Here is a 25,943-nt window from a genome sequence, read left to right as displayed (position 1 = left end):
TTCCCTGTTCTTCTTATGCTAAAAGCTGCATTCTTGTTCCAGATGAAGTTTTTTTCTTATCTGGCCCTCCTGAATGTATATTCTTTCTCACTTTGCTACACCTGACTACAATATTAATTTTTTTCCCTTGAAGGAAAATTTTTCAGACAGCATTGCTTTGGCCAGTGATACCTGCCTGGCCCATTCCGTAAGCGAACATGCTCATTCTCCTGGACTTTACTGTCATAAAATGAAAACTTTGTGTTGATTTCCTGTCAGTGAAAGGTGGGCGTATATAAATTGTCACTTTTCTTTGGGTAGTTGCGCATTTTCTTAATGAAGTTCTATCTCAGAAGTTAAAAGTACTGTTTTTTTCCCCTGTTCACTCCAAACTCTACATTTCAGGATTTTATACAAATCTTGATCATCAAGAAAGAGTCCGCCCCAGTAGCTGAATGGTCAGCGTGACAGACTGTCAATCCTAAGGGCCCGGGTTCGATTCCCGGCTGGGTCGGAGATTTTTCTCCGCTCAGGGACTGGGTGTTGTGTTGTCCTAATCATCATCATTTCATCCCCATCGACGCGCAGGTCGCCGAAGTGGCGTCAAATCGAAAGACCTGCACCAGGCTAACGGTCTACCCGACGGGAGGCCCTAGCCACACGACATTTCCATTTATTTATCAAGAAAGAGATTTTGTATACATTTTACTTTCACAATAGGGGATAATTGTCTCCTATTATCTTCTGTATGTATGAGAAACTATACAATATCTTCCCATAATTTAGTGAGGTTTTGTAAGTGAAAAACGTTTCTTTTCATGTGCTGAAATAAAACAAACTGTGTTTTACAAGAAATAGAAAGTGAGGAGATTGTCTCATTAAATGAAGAGCTGCTGACCTTCTCTCTCTCTCTCTCTCTCTCTCTCTCTCTCTCTCTCTCTCTCTCTCTCACACACACACACACACACACACACACACACACACACACTGTCCTCTTCCTCCACTCCTATATTTTCTCCAAAATAGTGGTAGTTTAGAAATTATGCAGTTTTTCATGTCACAGATTGGACCATTAGTATCTCAAAAAGAGCACAAAATTTGATATTCTAGTAGATGATTTTCAGCATTTCTGTTCACAGTTTGCTTTGAGCTGGTTCTGTTTTATAAAGATTTTGATGTGTTTTTAAATGACAGCCCCGTAGCAAGTAAGACTAATATTATGTCAAGATGGTAACAGCAAATTTTTGTCTGTATCGGATAATAAGGAGTGTCTGTATTATCACCTGTACTGCTCAAAGTGCCAGCGTCAGTACATGAAGTTTCTTCATTCAGCCAAATTGAGGAATGTATTGGAAGAAATCTTGACTACTCGGGCCATAAGTAAGGAAGTTACATTTACGCAAGACAAAGAAGAAATTCACAACAAAATGGCAGCAGCAGATGAGCTTTGTGACCATGAGGGAACAATAAGTCAGAGAGAAGGAAAAACCTTGTACGGTAATTACAGTTATAGATCATACAAAGTTATGCAGCAATAGAGAAAAGGTAGTTGCAGAAAGAAACCAAGAGAGAGAAAAAATCGAGAAGCTACAAAAATTAAGTATGTGGTGAAAAGGGAAAATAAGTAATAGTAATTTTATTGCAGCAGGCAGTGGCATGAACAATGAGGGACAAGGAATTCCAAAAAGTTACTTTCAAATAAACACATCTGCTGCTAGGATGGCATTATAATCAACGACTGGTTGCAATTAGTTGTTGAATCATCTCTGCAGGGCATGGGAGATACGGAGAAGGCATAGTGTGAGTCATGCTCAAATATTTATTATAGTCTGTAACCCTGCTAATGAGTAAAAACATGTGAATCTAATTTCAACTCTCGGTAGCACTCCATAGTCTCTGCAAGTTGTTCCACTTCAACATTGACACAGATGAAGGTAGATGTTCAGTTCAAAGAAACTGTTTGAATGGTCCCCTGAACAGTCATGACAGTCTTATAGAATCAGTTCTTCCTGGTACAGGCAAAGAACTCTGAACTTCACTAACTCATTTAGACATTTAGGAAGTGTAAGGAAAGGCTGGAATATCATAACTCCTGAACTTTGTCTTTAAAACAAATGAAACACATGTTCTCTCTGCTGTAAACATTCTTGATGATTTTGGTGTTCAGTTGCTTGCAAGGAAACAAAACTATTAAGAATATTATAATGTTCAAAACATGTTATCATAATTTGGAAATAAACATTATGTACTATGGATCCTTAGATATTGAGGGAAAATGCTGTCATTAGATCACTGTTGTACTGTGAGTTGCAGAGAGGTTCTAAGCTAAAATGAATGAATTAAACTTTGTAACATGATTGTAATGTGGCTGAGAAACATGAATATGGTGAAATCTTATTATGTAAATATTAAGTTTAAACCACATACTCTGTTAGCATATGAACTGTTTTGTATACATTGTGAAGGCAAGGATGCAAAGCACCAAATAACAGAGTACTTTGTCACAACTGCAGCTGAAGTGCATACTTGGTTTGTTTCAGCACATACTAATTTAGTCGTACATAATCTATTAACTACACATTGAACAAACCGTTAACTTTATGCTTCATTTCATTTTTGCAGACAGTTCCAGGTAGTCAAGGAACAAACAGATCACCCTCACTTGGAGGACGTATTCGTATTCCACACACATTTGTACTTCACTCGTACACACGTCCTACCGTATGTCAGGTATGCCGGAAATTGCTGAAAGGAATTTTTAAACAAGGGCTACAGTGCCGGGACTGCCACTACAATGTGCACAAAAAGTGCCTTGAGAAGGTGCCTAAAGACTGTACTGGTGAGAGCCCAAAGGATGTTACAGGTCAGTATACACAGTGCAGCATCTGATTATATCTACATGGGAGTGCATATTAGCACAAAATATTTTGCATTATTTTTGTTAGTTCAAATAATATTTGGCTTTACAAATGCATCATCATCTGTGTGCAGCAGATAAGATTAACTTTGGTAATCATATTTTTAATGCATTTATTCATGTGTGTTCAGAATAATCCTGAAACAGCTACTATTCATGTATTGGACTAAAACTAATAATTATTCTTCATTTTTATTGTTAGTTTATTAATATTTTTAATGAAACTATTGGCTGTACACTGTATGTGCTTTCAGTGGTTGGAAATTAACTACTTCAATAACAGAAAGTTTGCTGATGGAAAAAAAAAATCTGCTGTTTTTGCACTTACTGATAAGCAGGTTTTTTACGCATCATTAAATACTTTACATGCTTGTAAGCATATTAATACTTATTCCAAGAAAGTAACTATAAATTTCAAGATTGTGAATACTTCTGTACTTTGAAAATGTAGCCTGGTTATGCAGGGGGTAACATATGTGCCTTGGATTCTGGATGGATATAATAGGGAATAAAAGACATGATTCTTGAAGTTTTCCCAGCATACTGAATTTTCAATGAGTTTTGGGATTTCAACCGGATCATGTTGACTTCTTGCCTCAATATTTCGGCTGGCAATCGTCCAGCCGTCTTCAGGCTAGTGTCCGCCACTGGAGACCGCAAGTTCCTGGTGTCGGCTTTATAGCGGAAATTTGTGGCAAGAAGTCAACATAATCCAGCTGCAATCCCGAAACCTCATCGAACATTCAGTACACCTGGAAAACTTAAAGAATAACATCAGATACCTCTTAGGGGAGATGATGGCTTTACAAATCCAGAGGTCGTACAAGCTACGCAATAAGCAAGCGAGATTGTTAAGTTCTCCTTGTTTTTTACTGAAGTGTTGGGACAATGGCCTTATTTCGAAGTTTGCCAGGGTGAGATATTTTATCCAGACCGCCGGCGCAAAATTCATTAGCACTAGTGAAGGAGAGGATCCGGTTTACCCACCATGAACTGGACATCATATCAAAACAGCTGCTTTATCTGCATATGGAGAATGCATCCAGCCTGCCATTACTTTCCTAGGCATGGTTCGACGGTGTGACTTGTGCAAAAACAGACTGTATCCATAAAGAGTCAGTTTTTGAAGTTAGCCCAGCAGTTAGCAACATTACTGCAAGAAGATACTTTGTGATGCTTCATGGTCAATTTAACAGATAAGGTTGTGGACAATGTAACACTGTCTGTGCTTGGGAAAGACTTGAACTTTCCCCCTGTGCCGAGAAATCTGTCTCTGACGGATTGTATTAGTGCTGTTGAGGAAGCTGTTAGACCTCTTCCTAGTGATGCTGCAGAAGAAATAAGAAGTGAAATATGTCATGTAGTCATGAAAGCTCAGCCTCAGAAGAGCAACATTTCTGCCATGGAAAGGGCCGCACTATGAAAGGTACGAGAAGATCCTCACACGTGGTCTTACCAGCAGATAAGGGAAACACCACAGTGCTGTTGCCACGTGAGGTTTATGAACAGAAAATTTACAACTTGCTGAGTGAACCAATGTATCTGAAGATTGACAGAAGACCCCACAGTGAAAGTGAAAAGGAAAACCTCAGCATTGTTGAATTCTTCTTCTATTCTGCAAGAATTGGCCAAAAGACTAAGACCTCACTGTTCTGTGTCATCTTGGTTATATGGCCTTCCGTAGATTCTTAAAAAAGAGGTTCTGTTATGGCCGATCATCAGTAATATCGACACCCCCTACGTGTGTTTTGGTGATACATCTTGTCTCTCTACTGAGACCTTTTGTGGGGAGATACGCACATTATGTTCACAACTTGGCTGATTTTATCAATAGACTGAAGTCATTTCAACTCAGTGAAACTGACGTACTAGGGAGCTTCAATGTCATCTCACTTTTCACTAAGGTACCTCTTATAGACTCTGCATCAGCGATAAGTTCATGGTTGATATAACAGCACTTTTTCATCATGTCCTTTCCTCAACCTACTTTTTATTTAACAACGAATATTTTGAGCAGACTGACAGTGTTGCCATGGGCAGTCCTCTCTTGCCTTTGATATCAAACTTTTTAATGGAAGACTTTGAGGAAAGGGCACTTGATTTGGCAGAACTTAAATCGAGAGTCTTCTGGCGATATGTAGGTCACACTTTTGTAGTGTGGCCCCAGCGTGGAAAAAAACCGTCACGTTTCTTGCAACATCCAGTTTACGATGGAAATAGAGATGGATGGTTGCTTGACATTTTTGGACGTCTCGGTTACTAAGAGAGTGGATGGGTCATTAAGGCATTCTGTCTACCATAAGCCCACACATATGGACCTTTACCTGTAAGCACCGAGTTGTGATCACCTTTCACAAGCTACTGGCGTCCTTAGAATATTGGTGCACTGGGATCATGTTGTTTCTGACAGACAGCCTTACAAAGGAGCTAGAACATCTACAATTGGTGTTCAAAGATAATAGTTACTCTCTGTCTGATTAGCACAGCACTAAGAAGGAAGAAAGGTGACCACACACAAAATCAAGAAGATAAGAAGGAGCTGTTGAAGTCCAGAATGTTCCTTCCATACATTAGTGGCCTTTTGTCTAAAGTAGGCAAGATCATAAGAAAACATCAAGTTAAAGTAATCTTCTGGCATTGACGAAGATTAGTGTCCTTCTCGGTTTGGTGAAAGACGATCTGCATCTGCAGAAGACTAGGGTCTACAGAATTCCTTGCCAGTGTGGCAAAGCTTACATAGGTCAGACGATATGCACAGTACATGAATGGTGTGTTGAATATGAGTGTCACACTCACCTTTCGCAGCCCAGTAAGTTGGCCATAGTTGAGCATTGTATTACTGCAGGACACGCTATGGATTTTTCTGCCACAAAAATCTTGGCCCCAGCAAGAACTTTTTGGGAGTCAGTAATTAAAGACTCTGTGGAAGTACTTCTAGCACAAAATCTTATGAATTGTGATGACGGTTTTCAAGTGGACAAGGCTTGGGACTCGGTGAGCTCTCTAATTTCTTTTAAGAGAAGGCAGTTTATTCATAATAACACGTCTAGCGTCATCTGACATCTGGTTTTTAATGACGCGAGCGCGCATTCCGACTGAAGGCGGACATGTACTTTCACCTTTACGCATGCGCCGGCGTCTCACGGATAGAACAGTATTTGCAGAGGGCGTGGATTTCGATAGCGGACGCTTCTGTGACGGCCGTGAATGCACATGCGTTTCCGTATCAATTTTTGCTATAAAGCCGACGCTGGGAACTTGTAGTCTCCAGTGGCGGACACTCACCTAAAGATGGCTGGACCATTGCCAGCCAAAAAATTATGGCAAGAAGTCAACATGATCCGGCAGCAATCCCAAAACCTCGTTGAACAAAATAAGATGTGTTTTCAAAATCTGCATTTCGTCCTTTGAAAGCACAATGTTAATCATTTTAAATTTCACTATTGTTAACAATGGCAATAGGATAATGACATTGTCCAAGGTGCAATTCTCTGTCACATACAACTGAAAACTAATAAATTTGTTCTCACTCCTCCCATGAACCATTGTACACATTAACATACAGATACAGTTAACTGAAAATATACATATATGGTAAAAATTATTCATCTATTATTTCTACCAAAAAAAAAAAAAAAAGAAAAAAATTTGCAGCTAAGAAAACTAACTGCTTATTCATAAAATATTTTGTTGCCGATTTTAACCATGATGATATGGCCCACTTTGGACTATTTTGACAAATATGCCTGAAAACATCACCTCTAAGTTTGTTTTATTTTTCTAAAAATCTGTCTAATCTTTAATCTCCAGTTCTGATAAAATTAATTTAGCTAAGAATCTTATTTCAAAGCCACATTTTGGATTCATCCTTATTTAGCTCTCAGTTCTCTTTTTTTTGGTGTTGTCTTTTTCGTCTTCCTCTTCCTGTAAGTTAAGATCACAACAGCTACCACAATATCCTTTATCACTTGATGTTTTTCATGCGAATTTTCTTCATTACCAAATATACGATAAAGTGTAAGCCATTCTTACGTACTGCCACAGACCTTGCAAATATCATAAGTGATGTAGGATTAATTTTTGCCTTAAAAATTTTCTTTGGGGTCGTGTTGCCAGCCTCATTGGTGAACAGTGCCTTATGTAATATTTTGTTTCAGTTTTTCAACTATCAGTTGTTTAATGGGTTCAACGCGAACGAAGAATAAAAATCATCTTGACAAAATCTAATTGATCTGTTATCTCTTTTTGTAGCCCTGTTGGATAATTGAGTGCATTATACAAATTTAAAATGGCTCTTTGTATCAGATTGTTTTACTCAAGATAGGATTTGACAATTGCTACATCATCTTGTGAATCCTATCTGTATAGCACATTCTTGTGATCCTGGTATTACTTTTAGATGTCAACAGAACCCTGAGACTGGCTTTAGAGACTCTTGAGTTGTCTGAATGCCTGGAGAATCATTGATTCATTTTACTTTGCAGCATTTGTTTCTGAAAGCAGTCTTAAACTGTCCATCATTGGTTTATGCCCAGAAAGTGTTATTGCTATTTTGCCGTGAAGAATTCCAATTAAGATATTATCCAGTTCTCCTTGTTTTGAAGTTCTTGAAAAGGTATTGACAAATTTAGCTGTTGCTACCACTCTGAATCTGATCACCCTATGAATCCCCCTTCCCTTCCCTTCCCTCCCCATCTCCCTCCCCCTCCCCTGCCCCTTATCCCCTCCCCTCATCTCACACCCATTCTTTTATTTTTGTGTCAGCCTGGTCTGTCCAGAAAAGGTTTCAAACCTAGCCCAATCTATACAGAAAAGATTTCAAACCAACCTCACCTTCCTTTAAAACTGAACTTCAAGTAATTTTTTTCTAATCTTGACATATCTCAATTGAAAATGTACAGGTAACTCCAAATGGTCACTTTTGTCGACCTTGTACTGCACATTTTGTAGGATTATGCTTCCATCACAAGGTACATTTACTTAGATTAACTCGACACAGATTATCTGGGCATCCTGTAACACTGTCTTTTAGAGCTCAGCAGCTGTTGTTCTAAATTGTAACTAGTTTTCTATGAGAGGCTCATTTTGAAGCATAAAAAGATTCATGCTGTAAAATGCACACAAACCAAATATTATGAGAACTTATACATCACCAGGACAAGAGATTCGAAGAACATTGTCACACGGAGATAAAAATGGAATAAATAAATGATTTAGAAGTTAACAACTGAATTTAAAACTGGATCTCCTGTTTACAGTTAGCAGTGGTCTTAACCAATCTCTGATTTTAGTTTTCAGAAGTAATGGGAGCATAAGCTTATACTGATTCTAGACGCATGCTCAGTTTGATCATTTGGTTAAGGGGATTGCTTATGCTGCAAATAAAATCCCAGTCTGGTACAACTTATCAGATGTGTTAATGTATGAATATCATTATGGTAACAGCAATAGTTAAACTGATTTCTGTATTTCCATGGATAGTTTGCATGTAAATTGATATTACTGGATGCAGCACTTACCCAACATAACATACATTAATTATCAGTATGTTAAGTAACAGAAAGGCAATCTCTCTTGTTTGATACATAGACACAGGTTACAGAACACAATACTAAACAATGGATATAGAACACAGTATTAAATAGCTTTCAAGCTATGGCTCTTTTTCTTGCAGCAATTATACACATTGCCACATACACACTCCCGTAGTCGTGATAGTGTGTGTTTGAGTATCTTTGTGGATGTGTGTGTGTGTGTGACTGTGTGTACTTTCTACCAGGAAAAGAGCAAGAGCTTAAAAGGTTCCATCACATGTGTCTATGCCCCTTACATGTCTACTAAAGCAGAGTGATTTCCTTTCATTTATTTTACGTTCTGCTTCATCCAGGAATTTCCATTATTGTTATGGTGATTTTGGAATTCAGAGAGAATTGATTTTTTTCCCCGTTTAATTCTGAATGGTGACACACAAATGCTGATTTATCATTTATATGGCATGATACACTAAATTATTCATCAAACGTATGTGGAAAAATGCAGTAAGCCTGGCAAAGTGTGACTCGCGAGACATTTTCGACCAGCTAGTGCTTCTACCTCCAACTCAGCACCTGTGCTGCTGCAGCCACCAGCCTTCTCCCACTCTCTTGCAAGCAACGCATGCCCCCCCCCCCCCCCCTGCCTCCCTCCTGCCCTCGCAAACTCCCCCTCCCCCTCCCCTCCCCTGTCTCTCTCTGCCCCTCTCCCCCGCTCCCACTCCTCCTCTGCCTCCTCATTACCCTCTACCTGACATCACTCTCTCTCATCCTCTGCCAACTCTCATCACCCTCCCCTTTCCTCTCCTCTTCTCTCTTTTTACTCCTCCTTCTCCTCTGTATTCTCTTACTTCTGAATAATGAGTAGTAATAATTGTGTAAGCAAATGATAATCTTGTTGGTTGCAGAATGTCTGAAAAACCAAAGTCTTTTTTGTTTATATCCATATTTTTATTTATCATTTGAGTTTTCTTTTAATTAATATTTATATGCTGTTATTTGCAGGAAGTGAATGCACTGATAATGGAAATGGAAGTGACTCAGTCAGTAGTCGGTTCAATGAAGATAATGACAGTGACACTGAGTCTAGTTCTCCACCTGAAGCTCGAAAATCTTCATCTACAGAATCACCTGTCAGCAATGGTTGTGAGGTGTGTGCCATTGTCCGTACACTTCTTTATGGTGACCCTAATATTGCTCACTATGAAGGAAATTAGTGAGTTAAGCTGAGTATGAGATAGAGTTAAGATACTTGGTACAGAAAAATGTCCATGATTTTTCCATAGAGATGCCAATCGTAAGTAGTTCATGGAAACCACAAACCTAAATTTTGATGGTTTGAAAGGAATTTGAACTCCACTTCTCCCAGATGCTAATCCAGTGCACTGAACACGGCACCATCTAACTTTGCAAAAAAAAAAAACAAAAAAAAAAGTGTGTGCCTTTGTTTTCATAGTCATCTTTAATCAGTCCTGTAACCCTTATAATTACTTCACAAATGCTGCTTCCCTCTGTTACCAATGATTAATTGGAATTCATGTAATTTCTGTAGCATATTCATTCCCTCTTTTATACTTGATTGCTTAGTACAACAAAATCACTCTTGCAGTAGTTAATTAAAACTACTTCCAGAGACTCAAGAAACATTAGCATATGGATAGATTGGCTGCTTTCCTGTAAGTGACAAAATATTGAGGTCAATTTAATTATTTGATTAATGCATATGAATACTTATTTGCAGTCAGTGGCTTTCCCTTTATACACTCCTGGAAATGGAAAAAAGAACACATTGACACCGGTGTGTCAGACCCACCATACTTGCTCCGGACACTGCGAGAGGGCTGTACAAGCAATGATCACACGCACGGCACAGCGGACACACCAGGAAGCGCGGTGTTGGCGCTAGCTGCGCAGCATTTGTGCACCGCCGCCGTCAGTGTCAGCCAGTTTGCCGTGGCATACGGAGCTCCATCGCAGTCTTTAACACTGGTAGCATGCCGCGACAGCGTGGACGTGAACCGTATGTGCAGTTGACGGACTTTGAGCGAGGGCGTATAGTGGGCATGCGGGAGGCCGGGTGGACGTACCGCCGAATTGCTCAACACGTGGGGCGTGAGGTCTCCACAGTAAATCGATGTTGTCGCCAGTGGTCGGCGGAAGGTACACGTGCCCGTCGACCTGGGACCGGACCGCAGCGACGCACGGATGCACGCCAAGACCGTAGGATCCTATGCAGTGCCGTAGGGGATCGCACCGCCACTTCCCAGCAAATTAGGGACACTGTTGCTCCTGGGGTATCGGCGAGGACCATTCGCAAACGTCTCCATGAAGTTGGGCTACGGTTCCGCACACTGTTAGACCGTCTTCCGCTCACGCCCCAACATCGTGCAGCCCGCCTCCAGTGGTGTCGCGACAGGCGTGAATGGAGGGACGAATGGAGACGTGTCGTCTTCAGCGATGAGAGTCGCTTCTGCCTTGGTGCCAGTGATGGTCGTATGCGTGTTTGGCGCCGTGCAGGTGAGCGCCACAATCAGGACTGCATACGACCGAGGCACACAGGGCCAACACCCGGCATCATGGTGTGGGGAGCGATCTCCTACACTGGCCGTACACCACTGGTGATCGTCGAGGGGACACTGAATAGTGCACGGTACATCCAAACCATCATCGAACCCATCGTTCTACCATTCCTAGACCGGCAAGGGAACTTGCTGTTCCAACAGGACAATGCACGTCCGCATGTATCCCGTGCCACCCAACGTGCTCTAGAAGGTGTAAGTCAACTACCCTGGCCAGCAAGATCTCCGGATCTGTCCCCCATTGAGCATGTTTGGGACTGGATGAAGCGTCGTCTCACGCGGTCTGCACGTCCAGCACGAACGCTGGTCCAACTGAGGCGCCAGGTGGAAATAGCATGGCAAGCTGTTCCACAGGACTACATCCAGCATCTCTACGATCGTCTCCATGGGAGAATAGCAGCCTGTATTGCTGCGAAAGGTGGATATACACTGTACTAGTGCCGACATTGTGCATGCTCTGTTGCCTGTGTCTATGTGCCTGTGGTTCTGTCAGTGTGATCATGTGATGTATCTGACCCCAGGAATGTGTCAATAAAGTTTCCCCTTCCTGGGACAATGAATTCACGGTGTTCTTATTTCAATTTCCAGGAGTGTAGATCATACCAAAGAAGTGTGAGTATTTGAAATGGAGCAGAGGGTAATAACAGAGTAAAGGACAGAGCATATTGAATACCAAATGTGAAAAAACATTGAATATGAGGTATCCTTCTTCTTTTTCTGGGTCAGCAATTTAACATGAATCTGGCTGTTTTAGTGGCAGACAGTGACCGAATTACCTTCGTGTTGCTACCCCCTCCCCCTCTCCCCAAGAACAATTTTTGTACCTCATCTGTTTGCATCTTTATCCTTGTGAAAGGGCTGAGAATGTTTTTGAAGTGTTTGCAAATCATGTAACTGAGGCATGACATGAATATCAGCTTGTTATTCAACTAGTTGAACCTAGGAAACTGACTAGAAACCACATCCAGGAGGTCCAGCACACCAGCCATCATCATTAATTTGCTGGGTGGATTCATTCCTGGGCCAGCTCGCCACTGCAAACAACAGAGCCCAACTAGAAGAGAAAGCCAGTGGAATACTCAAACAGTTATACAATGGTGCCACAACCACAAACTCAGGGTAGCTGAAAACAAAACAACATACACATTACTGACAGGATCACTCCAAAACAATCCTTCATTTAAAATAGGGGACACAAACAATAGACGAGTACATGTTACATTCTGTCTTGGGAGTACACATAGATGACAAATTGAATTTCCATGAACACACAAGGCTAACAACAGACAAAGCAGAGAAAAATACTATATAAACTTGTGAAGCTAAATTCAGAACAGTAAAGACTACCTCTACCAGTTATATGGACATACTACTGTGCACTTTTCGAAACGGTACTCAGCTTCGCAGTTAGCACTTGGGCACACAGACTGAACCTAGTCACCAACAAAAGATCAGTCAGACAAGGGCACATAAGTGTCCTTTTTAGGCTATCTTGAGTCTTCAGCAATATTCCTGTGGATGCACTATGTGTAGTGCTCGGAATATGCGCCATAGATATCATGATTGAATACAGAGCTGCAAGGTACTGGTTAAAGATGGGGAAACTTGATAAAAACTGGTGTACTGATACAGATGGGTTGTCACCTTAAAAGTTGGCATTTGGATGCATGGCAAGGTGTGTGGGATGTAAGTAATAAGGGACATAGACTGCACGACTTCCTCCCTGACATAAGGGAGCAGTTGAGAATGAAACAGTCGTGATATGGTAAATTTCTTAACTGGACATGGACCTTATCCGACACACTTAAGTCGCACAAGTCTGAAACAGACTGCTGCATGTACATGAAGATGGAAAAACAATGGGCACAACTAACTGCATCAACAAACAGTATTTTAAAAACAACACAAGAAGAATACCTGCAAACATGACATAACTGACATGCCTATATGCAACATAGCAACAATCTCCAGAAGGTGGATAACAACACCCACACTGACAGCAAAAACAGTGATACTGAAGAGGAACAGGAGGAAGAGGAAGATGAAATGAAGCAGTAAAAACGACACACAGAATTATGAATGAGACATAACATGCCAAAATGCACAGACAAATTGCACATATAAGTCAAACAATAGTTAAGGATATCGAATACTAGAGTAAATGTAGTGTAAGGTGCTAGAAATCTAGCTAAGAAAGCACCAAATGTTGTACATGGATGAGCACATAATGTTAATGCATAGGATTGGCAGTACTAATTCTCTACTATAAACTATTTTGTTTTGACTGGAAGTCATTAGCTCAAAGAAACCAATCTGAGGTACTCACCACCAGTAATAGTCGGTGATAGCACTAACAAGTCTCTCCTCTATCCTCTCAACTTGTTACATTCTTCTTAAAACAACAAAATTTTAATTATATTTCAACCTCAAATTATTATTATTTTAAAAAAAGTATTATTGATCATCAAAAGTTGCAGATAAAAACAAAACAAAACAAAAAACTACAAAAAAGATAACAAACGAAAATTGTAATATGCGAGACCAGTTTTAAAATATCAAGTAACAGGTCTTTAAATTTGCAATAAATAAATGAAATATCCAGGCGTGAGTTGGAGAGGAAGGGTGAAGCAACAATTAGTAATTTGTAATATTAAATTCGCTTTCATAATTTATGTCCAGTATAAATCAATTCTTGAGCATTGTTGTTTATCCTTCAGTGTGCTCACTTCACCTTAAATAACATCTCCCAATTCTTACGCAAGTTACTGTCAGTTTCCTCGTGACAGATCTCACTTTGTCTTTTCACACTGCTCATGAAGTACTGTTATACTTTTAAAACTCAAGTTCTTCGACAGCTTCAACTATTCTTTAGACATTTGCCCCTAATGTTCCCCCTCTTGAGACCTGCGTTTTGAGCACTGGAAAATGGTTTCTGTTCTCTGCTGTCTGTATGTTGGGGTTTGTCTTAACATCAGTATTAGAAAAGACACTAAACAGTTTGTGTTCTATCATCAGAAACACTGAGCTAAATTTCCAGTTTTAAACACGAGTTTATAATTTTCTTGAAATGTGCAAATCCCGTGTACAGGCTGTATCGAGAGAAATAATAAAAATTTGAATAATTCAAGACAAAGGTTCATCTTATGTCTCATCATTACGGTGAGTAGCTCTCCGCATTTTTCTTAATATTTTTGACATTCCAACCTGGAATTACTAATAAAATCCTTTGGTTGGTTTGATTTTAAAAGCTGCTTTCACCTCAGATGGTGTCATTAGTGCCTGCAAATGAGGCATTTAAACAGTCATTTTTCCCGCACTCCATATGTGAATGAAATGCAAAAAAGCCCTAATATAACAGATACAGTCGGGCGTACCCTCTACCGTGCACTTCACTCTGCCATGCACTTCACAGTGGTTTGCAGTTGAGACGTAGATGTAAATGTAATTATGATCTAGGATGCAAAGGCAATCCATACTCCATTCTGGAGGCACATTTTGAGTATCATTTCTATGAAGCGAGCTGGCGCAGTGGTTAGCACACTGGACTTGCATTCAGTAGGATGACGGTTCAAACCTGCATCTGGCCATCCAAATTTAGGTTTTCTGTGATTTCCCTAAATTGTTGCAGGCAAATGCTGGGATGGTTCTTGTGAAAGGGTACAGCTGATTTCCTTCCCATCTTTGACAGAATCGGAGTGTGTGCTGCACCTCTAATGACCTCAATGTTGACAGGATATTATATCTAATTTTTCTTCAGTATCACTCTTCTATCTGTTGCAGTGAAAAAAGAAGTCATTCAGCACGCCTTTTGTCTTACTGTATGATTGTGCAGGAATGCTCCTATTAAAACATTAATCACTTTTTCAGGATGAAGTGCTTAAGACACTGGACTTAAGCTGAGCTGGGGCCAAATATCAATCCACACACACACACATATATATATGGAAACATTCCACAGGGGAAAAATATATCTAAAAACAAAGATGATGTGACTTACCAAACGAAAGCGCTGGCACGTCGATAGACACACAAACATACAACCAAAATACTAGCTTTCGCAACCAACGGTTGCTTCGTCAGGAAAGAGGGAAGGAGAGGGAAAGACGAAAGGATTTGGGTTTTAAGGGAGAGGGTAAGGAGTCATTCCAATCCCGGGAGCGGAAAGACTTACCTTAGGGGGAAAAAAGGACGGGTATACACTCGCGCACACACACACATATCCATCCACACATATACAGACACAAGCAGAGATATTTCATTGTTTTAACACACGACCTAATTATGTTACACTTAGTTCACAGAGACATTGTTGTTGATCTAACCAATACAGGTTCCTCGTCTGAAACTCGCCCTTATACATCCTCACAATAATAGGCGCTGAAAGATTATTTTCAGAAATTACAATTAAAACTTAACTCATTAAATTAACTGAATACATCGAAAAATTGGTTCTTTATAACAGTTTCTTCTATTATGAGGGTTAAGCCGTACTATTTGTTTAAATGATGAAATTAACAAATATCGTTACACAAACAATACTTTTGACAACACTGTTTGTTAACTACTTTGAAATTAATTAAGGGCTGGCTTTGCTAACATGTTTTCGAATAGAACCAAATAGATCCTTTATGAATACAATTAGTTGTTCCTCCAAATGTTTATAATTAGTACAGAATTTATATTTGTTTATACATCAACAATAGAATTTAAGTTACAAAACAATTACTGATTTCACCCTACAATGAGAGATACTAACTAGGAATAGTCAATATAAATTGAAAAATCAGTTACATATATAAAAATAAGCACAAAATTAGATGTGGTGTTATATTCTTTAAAATTGAGGACCAACCTTTTTCTTTTATGAAAATGCAGGTTATACTCATGTATGTTAATGGTAATTAGTCAGACATGAAAAAAAAAATGAATTTTAAGGAAGCAGATGGCAAAAAAAGAGGGGAAGCAAAAATATTCCAGCTTCATTCATTACAGCAGCCCACCACGAATCTCTCTCCTGTGCCAACCTCTTCGTCTCAAAGTAGCACTTGCAACCTACCTCTTCAGTTATTTGCTTAATGTATTCCAATCTCTGTCTTCCTGAGTTTTTGCCCTCTGCAGCTCCCCCTAGTACTATGAAAGTCATTTCCTCGTGTCTTGACAGATATCCTATCATCCTGTCCCTTCTCCATGTCAGTGTCTTCCACATACCCCATTTCTCTCCGATTCTGTGCAGAACCACCTCATTTATGACCTTATCAATTCACCTACATTTTTATATTCGTCTTTAGCACCACATCTCAAATGCTTCAATTCTCTTCTGATTTGATTTTCCTACAGTCCATATTTCACTACCACACAATGCTGTGCTCCAGACTTACATTATCAGAAATTTCTTCCTCAAGGTAAGGCATATGTTCAATACTAACTCACTTCTCTTTGCCAGGAATGCCCTTTCTGCCAGTGCTAGCCTGCTTTTGGTGTCCTCCTTGCTCCGTCAGTCACTGGTTATTTTGCTGCCTAGGTAGCAGAATTCCTTAACTCCATCTACTTCATGACCATTAATCCTGATGTCAAGTTTCTCGCTGTTCTCATTTCTGCTACTTCTCATTTGTTTCATCTTTCTTCGATTTACTCTCAGTCCATATTCTGTACTCATTAGAGTGTTCATTCCATTTAGCAGGTCATGTAATTCCTCTTCACTTCCACTTACGATAGCAATGTCATCAGCGAATCGTATCATTGGTATCCTTTCACCTTGAATTTTAATTCTACTCCTGAACCTTAATGTACAGATTGAACAGTACATCTTTGTCTTACACCCTTTTTAATACTTCATTCTTGGTCATCCACTCCTCATAGACACTATCAGCTTTTGTAAATTTTTGTATTACCCATCTCTCCCTATAGCTTACCCTTGTTTTTCTCAGAATTCTCAACATCTTGCACTATTTTACACTGTCAAACGCTTTTTCCAGTTTGACAAATCGTATGAACATGTCTTGATTTTTCTTTAGTCTTGCTTTGATTGTCAACAGCAATTGCCGCTCTGGTGCCTTTATCTTTCCTAAAGCCAAACTGATCGTCCATTCTTCTGTGAATTATTCCTGTAAGGAACTTCAGTGCATGAGCTTTTAAGCTGATTGTGCTATAATTCTTGCACTTATCAGCTGTTGCAGTCTTCAGAATTGTGTGGATGATATTTTTCCGAAAGACTCCTGCATCCTACACACCAACATAAATGGTCGTTTTGTTGCCTCCTCCCCCAATGATGTTAGAAATTCTCCTGGAATGTTATCTATCCCTTCTGCTAAGTCTTCCAAAGCTGTGTTGAATTTTGATTCTAATTCTGTTTCCCCTATCTCTTCTAAATTGACCCCTGTTTCTTCTTCTATCACATGAGACATATCTTCCCCCTCATAGAGGCCTTCAGTGTACTCATTCCACCTATCCACTCTCTCCTCTGCATTTAGCAGTAGAATTCCTGTTGCTCTCTTAATGTTACCACACTTGCTTTTAATTTCACTGAAGATAGTTTTCACTTTTCTATAAGCTGAGTCTGTCCTACCGACCACCACTTCTTTTTCGATTTCTTCACGTTTTTGATGCAGCCGGTTTGTGTTAGCTACCCTACACTTTCTGTTTATTTCTTTCCTAAATGGCTTGTATTCCTGTATTCCTCTGAACATTTTTGTACTTCCTTCTTTATCTTTCTTGTTACCCATGGTTTCTTCAGTTATCTTCTTTGTACCGGTGTTTTTCTTTCCAGCTTCTGTAATTGCTCTTTTTATTGATGTCTGTTCCTCTACAACTGTAGTGCCTACTGAGCTATTCCTTATTGCTGTATCTGTAGACTTAGAGAACTTCAAGTGTATCTCGACATTCCATAGTACTTCTACATACCACTTCTTTGTCTACTGATTCTTCCTGACTAATCTCTTAAACTTCAGCCTACTCTTCATCACTACTGCGTTGTGATCTGAGTCTGTGTCTGCTCCTGGGTATGCCTTACAATCCAGTATCTCATTTCAGAATCTTTGTCTGACCATGATGTAATATAACTGAAATCTTACCAATCACCAGGCCTTTTCCAAGTATACCTCCTCCTTTTGCAATTTTTGAACAGAGTATTCACTATTACTAGCTGAAATTTATTACAGAAGACAGTTAGTCTTTCTCCTCTCTCATTCCTTGTCCCAAGCCCATATTCTTCTGTAACCTTTTCTTCTACTCCTTCCCTTACAACAGCATTCCAGTGCTCCAAGACTATTAGATTTTCATCTCTCTTCACGTACTGTATTACCCATGCAGTATCCTCATATATTTTCTATTCTCTTTATCTTCAGCTTGCGACGTCAGTGTGTATACGTGAACTATCATTGTCAGTATTGGTCTGATAGAACAACCGTATCATTGAATTGTTTGCCCCCTGCGGGCCTGGGGGTTAGAATAAGCCCGAGGTATTCCTGCCCGTCGTAAGAAGCGACTAAACAGGGTCTCACACCTTTCAGCCTTTATGTGATGGTCCCCTGTAGGGTTTGACTTTGATTTTTCAAAATCTTCCTGAAGAGTGAGACAGTTTGGGAAGGGTGCCTTACATGGTGCATTGTGTCCATCATGCATTGAGATTTTTAGCCCACTTTCTCGTCTTGGCATTGCAGTCCCGCTCATCCTCCATCCCTTAGGCGAGGACACCTCCCTGGTTGCGTTTGCCTTCACCCACTATGCAGTGTTGTTTTTTGCGCCGATGATGACCATGGAGTTCTTTGCACCTCATATCCAGCACAATAGCCAGTCCATTGTGGTGGGGCCACCATGTACCCTGTTGGTTGTAGCCCCCTGACTACACAGGGATCGCTCTGCTGATGCCTGCACTGATAACTCCCCATGTATGCCATGGAGTAGATGCCTGTCACCCTGGGGCATCGGGACTCCCAGCAATGGCCATCCTGCCAGGTGGCCTTTGCTGCGGCTCTGTGGCACCTGTGGGGAGGTCCCCTGGTCGGAGTGTCATCATAGCGGATGACATACTATGAAGCGTACCATGTCATCACTTACTGTTGATCAAACACCAGCAGTCTCTAAGTGTTCCAAGTCTTAGTACAATTCAAGGAAGTATGATCCTAAATTGTTCCCCTCCCTGACAACACCATGGAAGGAGCGCCAGGGTAAGGATGGCAGCGAACCTCATTTGCCGCAGTACCTCGTATTTACGAGAGCTGATGAGGTCTCCTTTGCCTCGATGAAGCCTCAGTTTTCTGTAGAGCATTTAGAGGACAAGTTTGAGGAGGTGGAGGGCTTGTCCAAAATGCAGTCAGGGTCAGTCTTGATAAAAACAGCCTCCTCTGCCCAGTCAGGGGCATTACTTGTTTGTGACAAGCTGAGGGATGTTTCCATTACCATCATGCCTCATAAGAGCTTAAATATGGTCCTGGGTATTATATTCCATAGGGACCTTCTTTTGCAATCTGACAACAAGCTGCGCGCCAGCTTAGAGTGATGAGGAGTTCATTTTGTCCGGAATGTCCATCGGGGTCTGAGGGATAATCAGGTTTGCCACCGGTGCCTTCATCTTGGCCTTCGAGGGTGACACATTACCCGAGAAGATCAAGGTGATGGTCTTCCGCTGTGATGTCAAGCCATATATCCCTCCCCCAATGCGGTGCTTTAAGTGCTGGAAGTTCAGCCATATGTCTTCCCACTGTACTTCCAGCATCACATGTCGAGATGTAGATGTCCATCCCTCCGCAATACTCAATGTGCCCCACCTCCCATCTGTGTCTACTGCGGAGAGCATTATTCCCCCTGCTCACCAGACTTCAGAATTTTACAGCAAGAAAGGAAAATCATGGAATACAAGACCCTGGGACTGACTGACCTAAACTGAGGCTAAGAGAAAATTTGAGTGCCTACATCCTGTGGCCATGACCTCTTCATATGATGTTGCTACGAGAACAGTTGTAGCCCCATCTGTTCCGCAAGTTCCAGTTGGCTCTCTGAGCCGAAAGACTACACCTGCCCCCTTGATGGTGGGGGGCACTTTTCTCTCTGTTGCTGCCACACCACCTACCTTGGGAGCACTGTCCACCCAACCATAGGGGACACCAGTCCTTATTTCTCAACTGGAGAAGCATAAGTCTTCTTCAGCTCCTCTCGCTAGGGGTCCCTTGGGTCACTCCCTTCCCAGGTATCTGCTAGTGGGAAAGATGACACCCGCCAGTAGCTGAAGTGCCCAAAAGCAGCTGGTCATAGGGCTTCGTGATCGTTATCAGTCCCGAAGACTGAATCAGTGAAGCCCTCGCAGCCAGAGAAACCCAAGGATCAGTGAGAGAAATCCAGGAAGAAGACCCCCAAGACCAAGGGAATTGCGGTGGCACCCACACCACCGCTGCCTACAAACTCTGTGTTTGGGAATAAGGTGAAGATTCCGGCGTCCGCTGAGGACCTAGATCTCGCCAGACCCTCAGACACAATGGATATAGCCTGTTCAGGAAATAAGTTGGTGGCAGCAGGTGACCCTGAGATGAAGACTGCCTCATTGAGTGTTTCATGCCTTCCCAGTCTCATAATCACGTCATCCTCCAGTGGAATTGCGACGGCTTTTTACACCACATGGCTACGGCAACTGATAAGCTTTACAACTGCTTTCTCCATTGCCCTCCAGGAAACCTGTTCCCAGCAATATAAACCCCTTCCCTTCGTGGCTACAGGGGATATTACAAGAGCCATAGCGAATATAATTGAGTGTCAGGTGGAGTTTGCATCTATGTCCTGAACTCGGTATGTAGTAAACCTGTGCCTCTTCAAACTCCTCTTGAATCTGTGGCTGTCAGGATACAGACAACACAGCAAATAACTGCAACATATATCTCCCTCCAGATGGTGCGGTACCCTTGAACATATTGGCCTCACTGATTGATCAACTCCCTAAACCTTCCCTACTTCTGGGAGATTTTAACGCCCATAACCCCTTGTGGGGTAGCACCATGCTTACTGGCCGTGGCAGAAATGTTGAAAATTTACTGTCCCAACTCATCGTCTGCCTCTTAAATACAGGTGCCCCGACACATTTCAGTGTGGCACATGGACATATTCGGCTATTGCTCTCTCAGTTTGCAGTCCTCGCCTTCTCCCATCTATCCACTTGAGAGCTCATGATGACCTGTGTGGTAGTGACCACTTCCCCAACTTCCTGTCACACCCCCGGCGTCATGCCCATGGACGCCTACCCAGATGGGCATGACCCTATAACCCTATAACAAGGCAGACTGGGTAGCCTTCACCTCTGCTGTCACCATTGAATCTCCCCCACATGGTGCCATCGATGTTGTGCTTGAGCAGGTCCCTACAACAATCGTTTCTGCGGTGGAAAATGCGATTCCTCATTCTATAGGGTGCTCCTGGCAAAAGACAGTAGCTTGGTGATTGCCAGAAGTCGCTGAGGCAGTTAAAGACCATTGGCAAGCTCTACAGCGACATAAGCAGCACTCTTCCCTAGAGCAACTAATAACCTTTAAGCTACTCCGTGCCCGCATTCGCCTGCTTATAAAACGACAAAAACAGGAGTGTTGGGAGAGGTACGTGTCGACCATAGGGTGCCATATGTCACCTTCCCAAGAATGGATGAAGATCAGACATCTTTTTGGGTACCAGATCCCAACAAGTGTCCCTGGCGTTAACATCAATGGCGTGCTCTCTACCGATGCAAACTCGATTGCCAAGCACTTTGCTGAGCACTATGCTCGAGCCTCTGCATCAGCGAACTACCCCACGGTCTTTTGCACCCTCAAACGGCGGATGGAAAGGAAAGTCCTCTCATTCACTGCACACCACAGTGAACCCTATAACGCCCCATTTACAGAGTGGGAACTCCTCAGTGCCCTTGCACATCGCCCCAACACAGCTCCTGAGCCAGATTGGATCCACAATCAGATGATTAAATATCTTTCATCTGACTCCAAGCGATATCTCATCATCTTCAACTGGATCTGGTGCGATGGTGACTTTCCATAGCAATGGCAGGAGAGCACCATCATTCTGGTGGTAGAAACTCGCTGAATGTGGATAGCTATTAGCCCATCAGCCTCACCAACATTCTCTGTAAGCTGCTGGAACATATGGTGCATCGGTGATTGGGTTGGGTCCTGGAGTCACATGGCCTCTTGGCTCCATGTCAGTGCGGCTTCCAACAGGATCACTCTACCACTGATAATCTTGTGTCTCTCGAGTCTGCCATCCGAACAGCCTTTTCCAGATGCCAACACCTGTTTGCCATCTTTTTTGACTTAGGTAAAGGACACGACATGACACGACCGGGCTAAATCCTATCCTTGCCACATTGTATGAGTGGGGTCTCTGGTGCCTGCTCCTGGTTTTTTATCCAAAACTTCCTGTTGCTCTGTACTTTCCACAGCCAAGTTGGTGTCTCTCATAGTTCCCCCACCCCCACCCCCCCGTATTCTGGAGAACGACGTTCCACAGGATTCCGTGTGTCTATTTTTAGTGGCCATTAACAGCCTAGCAGCAGCTGTAGGGCCATCGGTCTCCCCTCCTCTGTATGTGGATGACTTTTGCATTTCGTATTGCTTGTCCAGTACTGGTGTTCCTGAGTGGCACCTACAGGGAACCATTCACAAGACACAGTTATGGGCTCTATCCTATGGCTTTCAGTTTTCAGCTGCAAAGTCGTGTGTCATGCACTTCTGTTGACATTGTACCATTCATCCAGAACCAGAACTTTACCTTAATGACAATCCACTCACTGTAGTGGATACATATCGATTCTTAGGACTGGTTTTTGACACCTGGTTGTCTTGGCTACCTCACCTTCGTCAGCTTAAGCGGAAGTGCTGGCAGCACCTCAATACCCTCCACTACCTGAGCAACACCAACTGGGGTGCAGATCGCTCTACGCTGCTGCAGCTCTACAGAGCCCTTTTTCAATCCCGCCTTGACTATGGGAGTGTGGTTTATGGTTCGGCGGCACCCTCAGCATTGTGTTTACTCGACCCAGTGCACCACTGTGGCATTCACCTAGTGACTGGAGCTTTTAGAACAAGTCCAGTGAGCAGTGTCCTGATGGAGGCCGGAATCCCTCTATTGCGGATCCGACACGCACAACTGCTTGCCAGTTATGTTGCACACATTCACAGTTCTCTTGAACATCTGAATTACAGTCTCCTTTTCCCACCCATGGCAATTCATTTCCCACATCAGCGGCCCTGGTCAGAGCACACGATTGCGGTTCATGTGCAATCCCTTCTCTTCGAAATGGAGTCCTTCCCTTTACCACGTCTACTTGAGGTCCATTGACGTACAGATCCATGATGTACACCTCGGCCGAAGCTTCATCTGGAACTTTTGCATGGCCCTAAGGACTTCGTTAATCCCGCTGCTCTCCGCTGCCACTTCCTCTCGAGTCTTGACATGTTTCGTGGCTCTGAAGTTGTTTACACCGACGACTCGATGGCTGACGGTAATGTTGGCTTCACCTGTGTCCAGAGAGGCCGTATGGAACAGCATTCCTTGCCCACTGGCTGCAGTGTTTTCACTGCAGAGCTTGTGGCCATATCTCGTGCACTTCAGTACATCCGTTTCTGTTCTGGTGAGTTGTTTCTTCTTTGTTCTGACACCCTGAGCAGCTTACAAGCATTCGATGAATGCTATGCTCGCCATCCTTTGGTAGCCAACATCCAGGAGTCCATCTCTGCCCTGGAACGGTCCAGTCGTTCATTGTTGTTTGTGTGGACCCCAGGACACATCAGAATCCCAGGCAATGAACTTGCCATTAGGCTGGCCAAACAGGCTACGCGGAAACTGCTACTGGAGATGGGCATCTGTGAAACTGACCTGCGTTATGTCTTACGCCACAAGGTTTTTCGGCTTTGGGAGACAGAGTGGCATAACAGTATGCACAACAAACTGCGTATGATTAAGAAGACTGCAAATGTGTGGAAGTCTTCCCTGCGGGCTTCTCACAGGGAATCGGTTGTCCTTTGTCAGCTCCGCATTGGCCATATGTGGCTCATATATGGTTACCTCCTCTGTCGCGAGGACCCACCTCGGTGTCACTGTGGCTTGCGAATGACGGTCGTCCATATCTTGCTGGACTGCCCACTTTTAGCCGCTCTATGGCAGACTTTTAACTTTCGCAGCACCCTACCTTCAGTGTTGGGCGACAATGCCTCAACAGCAGCTTTAGTTTTAGATTTTATTTGTGAGGGTGGGTTTTATCATTTGATCTGAGTTGTAGCACATATCCTTTGTCCCTCTGTGCCCTACACCCTAGGGCTTTTAGGGTGGAGGTTTTAATGTGCTGCAGAGTGGAGGGCTTCTCCTTTTTTATTCTCATGGTCAGCCAGCCATGGTAATCTGCTTTCTTGTTTTTAATGTCTTCTCTTTGTTTCTTGTGTCTCTCTGTGGTTTTCTTAACCTGTTTTGTCCATTGTAGTGTTTGTTGACCTCCTGTCATTCTTCTGGTTCTTCCTTTCTCCTGTTATTGTGCTTTATGTCTTCTTTGTTTCCTTCTTTCCCTTGGGTAATTGTTCTACTGGGAACAAGGGACTGATGACCTCGCAGTTTGGTCCCCCCCCCCCCCCCCCCCCCCTTTTAAACCAACCAAGCAACTGAAACTGTTCACAGTAACACATTCTCTGCCCTGCCTTCCTATTTGTAATGAATCCTACTCCTATTATACTATTTCCTGCTGCTGTTGGTAGTACTTTATACTCATCTGGACAGAAACCCTTGTCTTCTTTCTGTTTTACTTCACTGACCTACTATATCTAGATTGAGCCTTTGCATTTCCCTCTCCAGACTTTTTAGCTTCCCTGCCATGTTCAGGCATCTGACATTCCATGCCCCAGCTTGTAAAACATTATCCTTTCATTGGTTATTTATTTAACCTTTTCTCTTGGTCACCTCCCTCTTGGCGTTCCCCTCCCGGGGATCCTGATGGGGAACTTTTCTGGAATCTTTTGCCAATGGAGAGATCATGACGACGCTTTTTCAATTACAGACCACTTGTCCTATGGATACAAGTTACCAAACAATGAAAAATCCAGGACGGAATGTAACAATATTATGAAAAGGAAGGTTGCTACACACTTTATAGTGGAGATGCTGAGTACCAGATAGGCACAACAAAAAGATTCTTACAATTAAAGCTTTTGGCTGTTAGTGCGAGTTGCATTTGTGTGTGTGTGTGTGTGTGTGTGTGTGTGTGTGTGTGTGTTGTTGACGAAGGCCTTAATGGCCGAAAGCTTTAATTGTAAAAGTCTTTTTATTGTGCCTGTCTGCGACTCAGCATCTCTGTTGTATGGTGGATGCAAGTTATGTGTCTTTAATGCAGTTGTTTCCATTGCCTTCTGCATCCTCATGCCATTGATCATTGTAGATTCTTCCAACTTTATTGGCTGTTTCCCACCCCAAGGGCAAGAATGTGCCATGAACCTCCGTCCGCTCCTCCGCCCTCTTTGACAAGGCCATTGGCAGAATGAGGGTGACTGCTTATGCCAGAAGTCTCCTGCTGCCAGTGCTGATTATTAATCAAAATTTAAGCGGTGACAGGTTTCTGTACTACTGTCACTAATGACCTCATTGTTAGTGAGAGGGCAAATCTGTCCCTTGATAGTATCAGTTTTCACTTCACAACACATTTCTTGGCTTACAAGTTGGTGTGTGCTTTAATAACAATGGAGTCACAAGCATTCTACTCATGTGGTGATAAGTCACATAAATCTAACATTTTTCTACACAGTACGTTGACTATAGTTTTCATGTTCATTGACTTGATAAATTCCCCAGGTGCATTAGTTCAGAGTAGGTTATATGTATAGGGATTTTTAGAGTGTTGTGCGTACTGGAATAAAAATCAAGAGGTTAATTATTCATTTATGTTACTGTTCTTACTACTCACAGTTACTGTCGAAGATCACTGTT

General features: G+C 42.2%; 1 protein-coding gene across 1 annotated transcript in view; it reads left to right on the top strand.

Moving 5' to 3' along the window:
- Positions 1–25,943, top strand: part of LOC124805156 (serine/threonine-protein kinase D1) — a 244,912-nt gene that overhangs the window by 93,600 nt on the left and 125,369 nt on the right. Inside the window, exons 6-7 of the mRNA XM_047265638.1 lie at positions 2,602–2,842; positions 9,433–9,578. Coding sequence (XP_047121594.1) covers positions 2,602–2,842; positions 9,433–9,578 — 387 coding nt within the window. The remainder of the gene's footprint in view (positions 1–2,601; positions 2,843–9,432; positions 9,579–25,943) is intronic.

This window comes from Schistocerca piceifrons, chromosome 1 (assembly GCF_021461385.2).
Source record: "Schistocerca piceifrons isolate TAMUIC-IGC-003096 chromosome 1, iqSchPice1.1, whole genome shotgun sequence".
Lineage (NCBI taxonomy): Eukaryota > Metazoa > Arthropoda > Insecta > Orthoptera > Acrididae > Schistocerca > Schistocerca piceifrons.
Note: the sequence above shows the minus strand (reverse complement) of the source record. Positions and strands in the feature narration are given on the sequence as shown.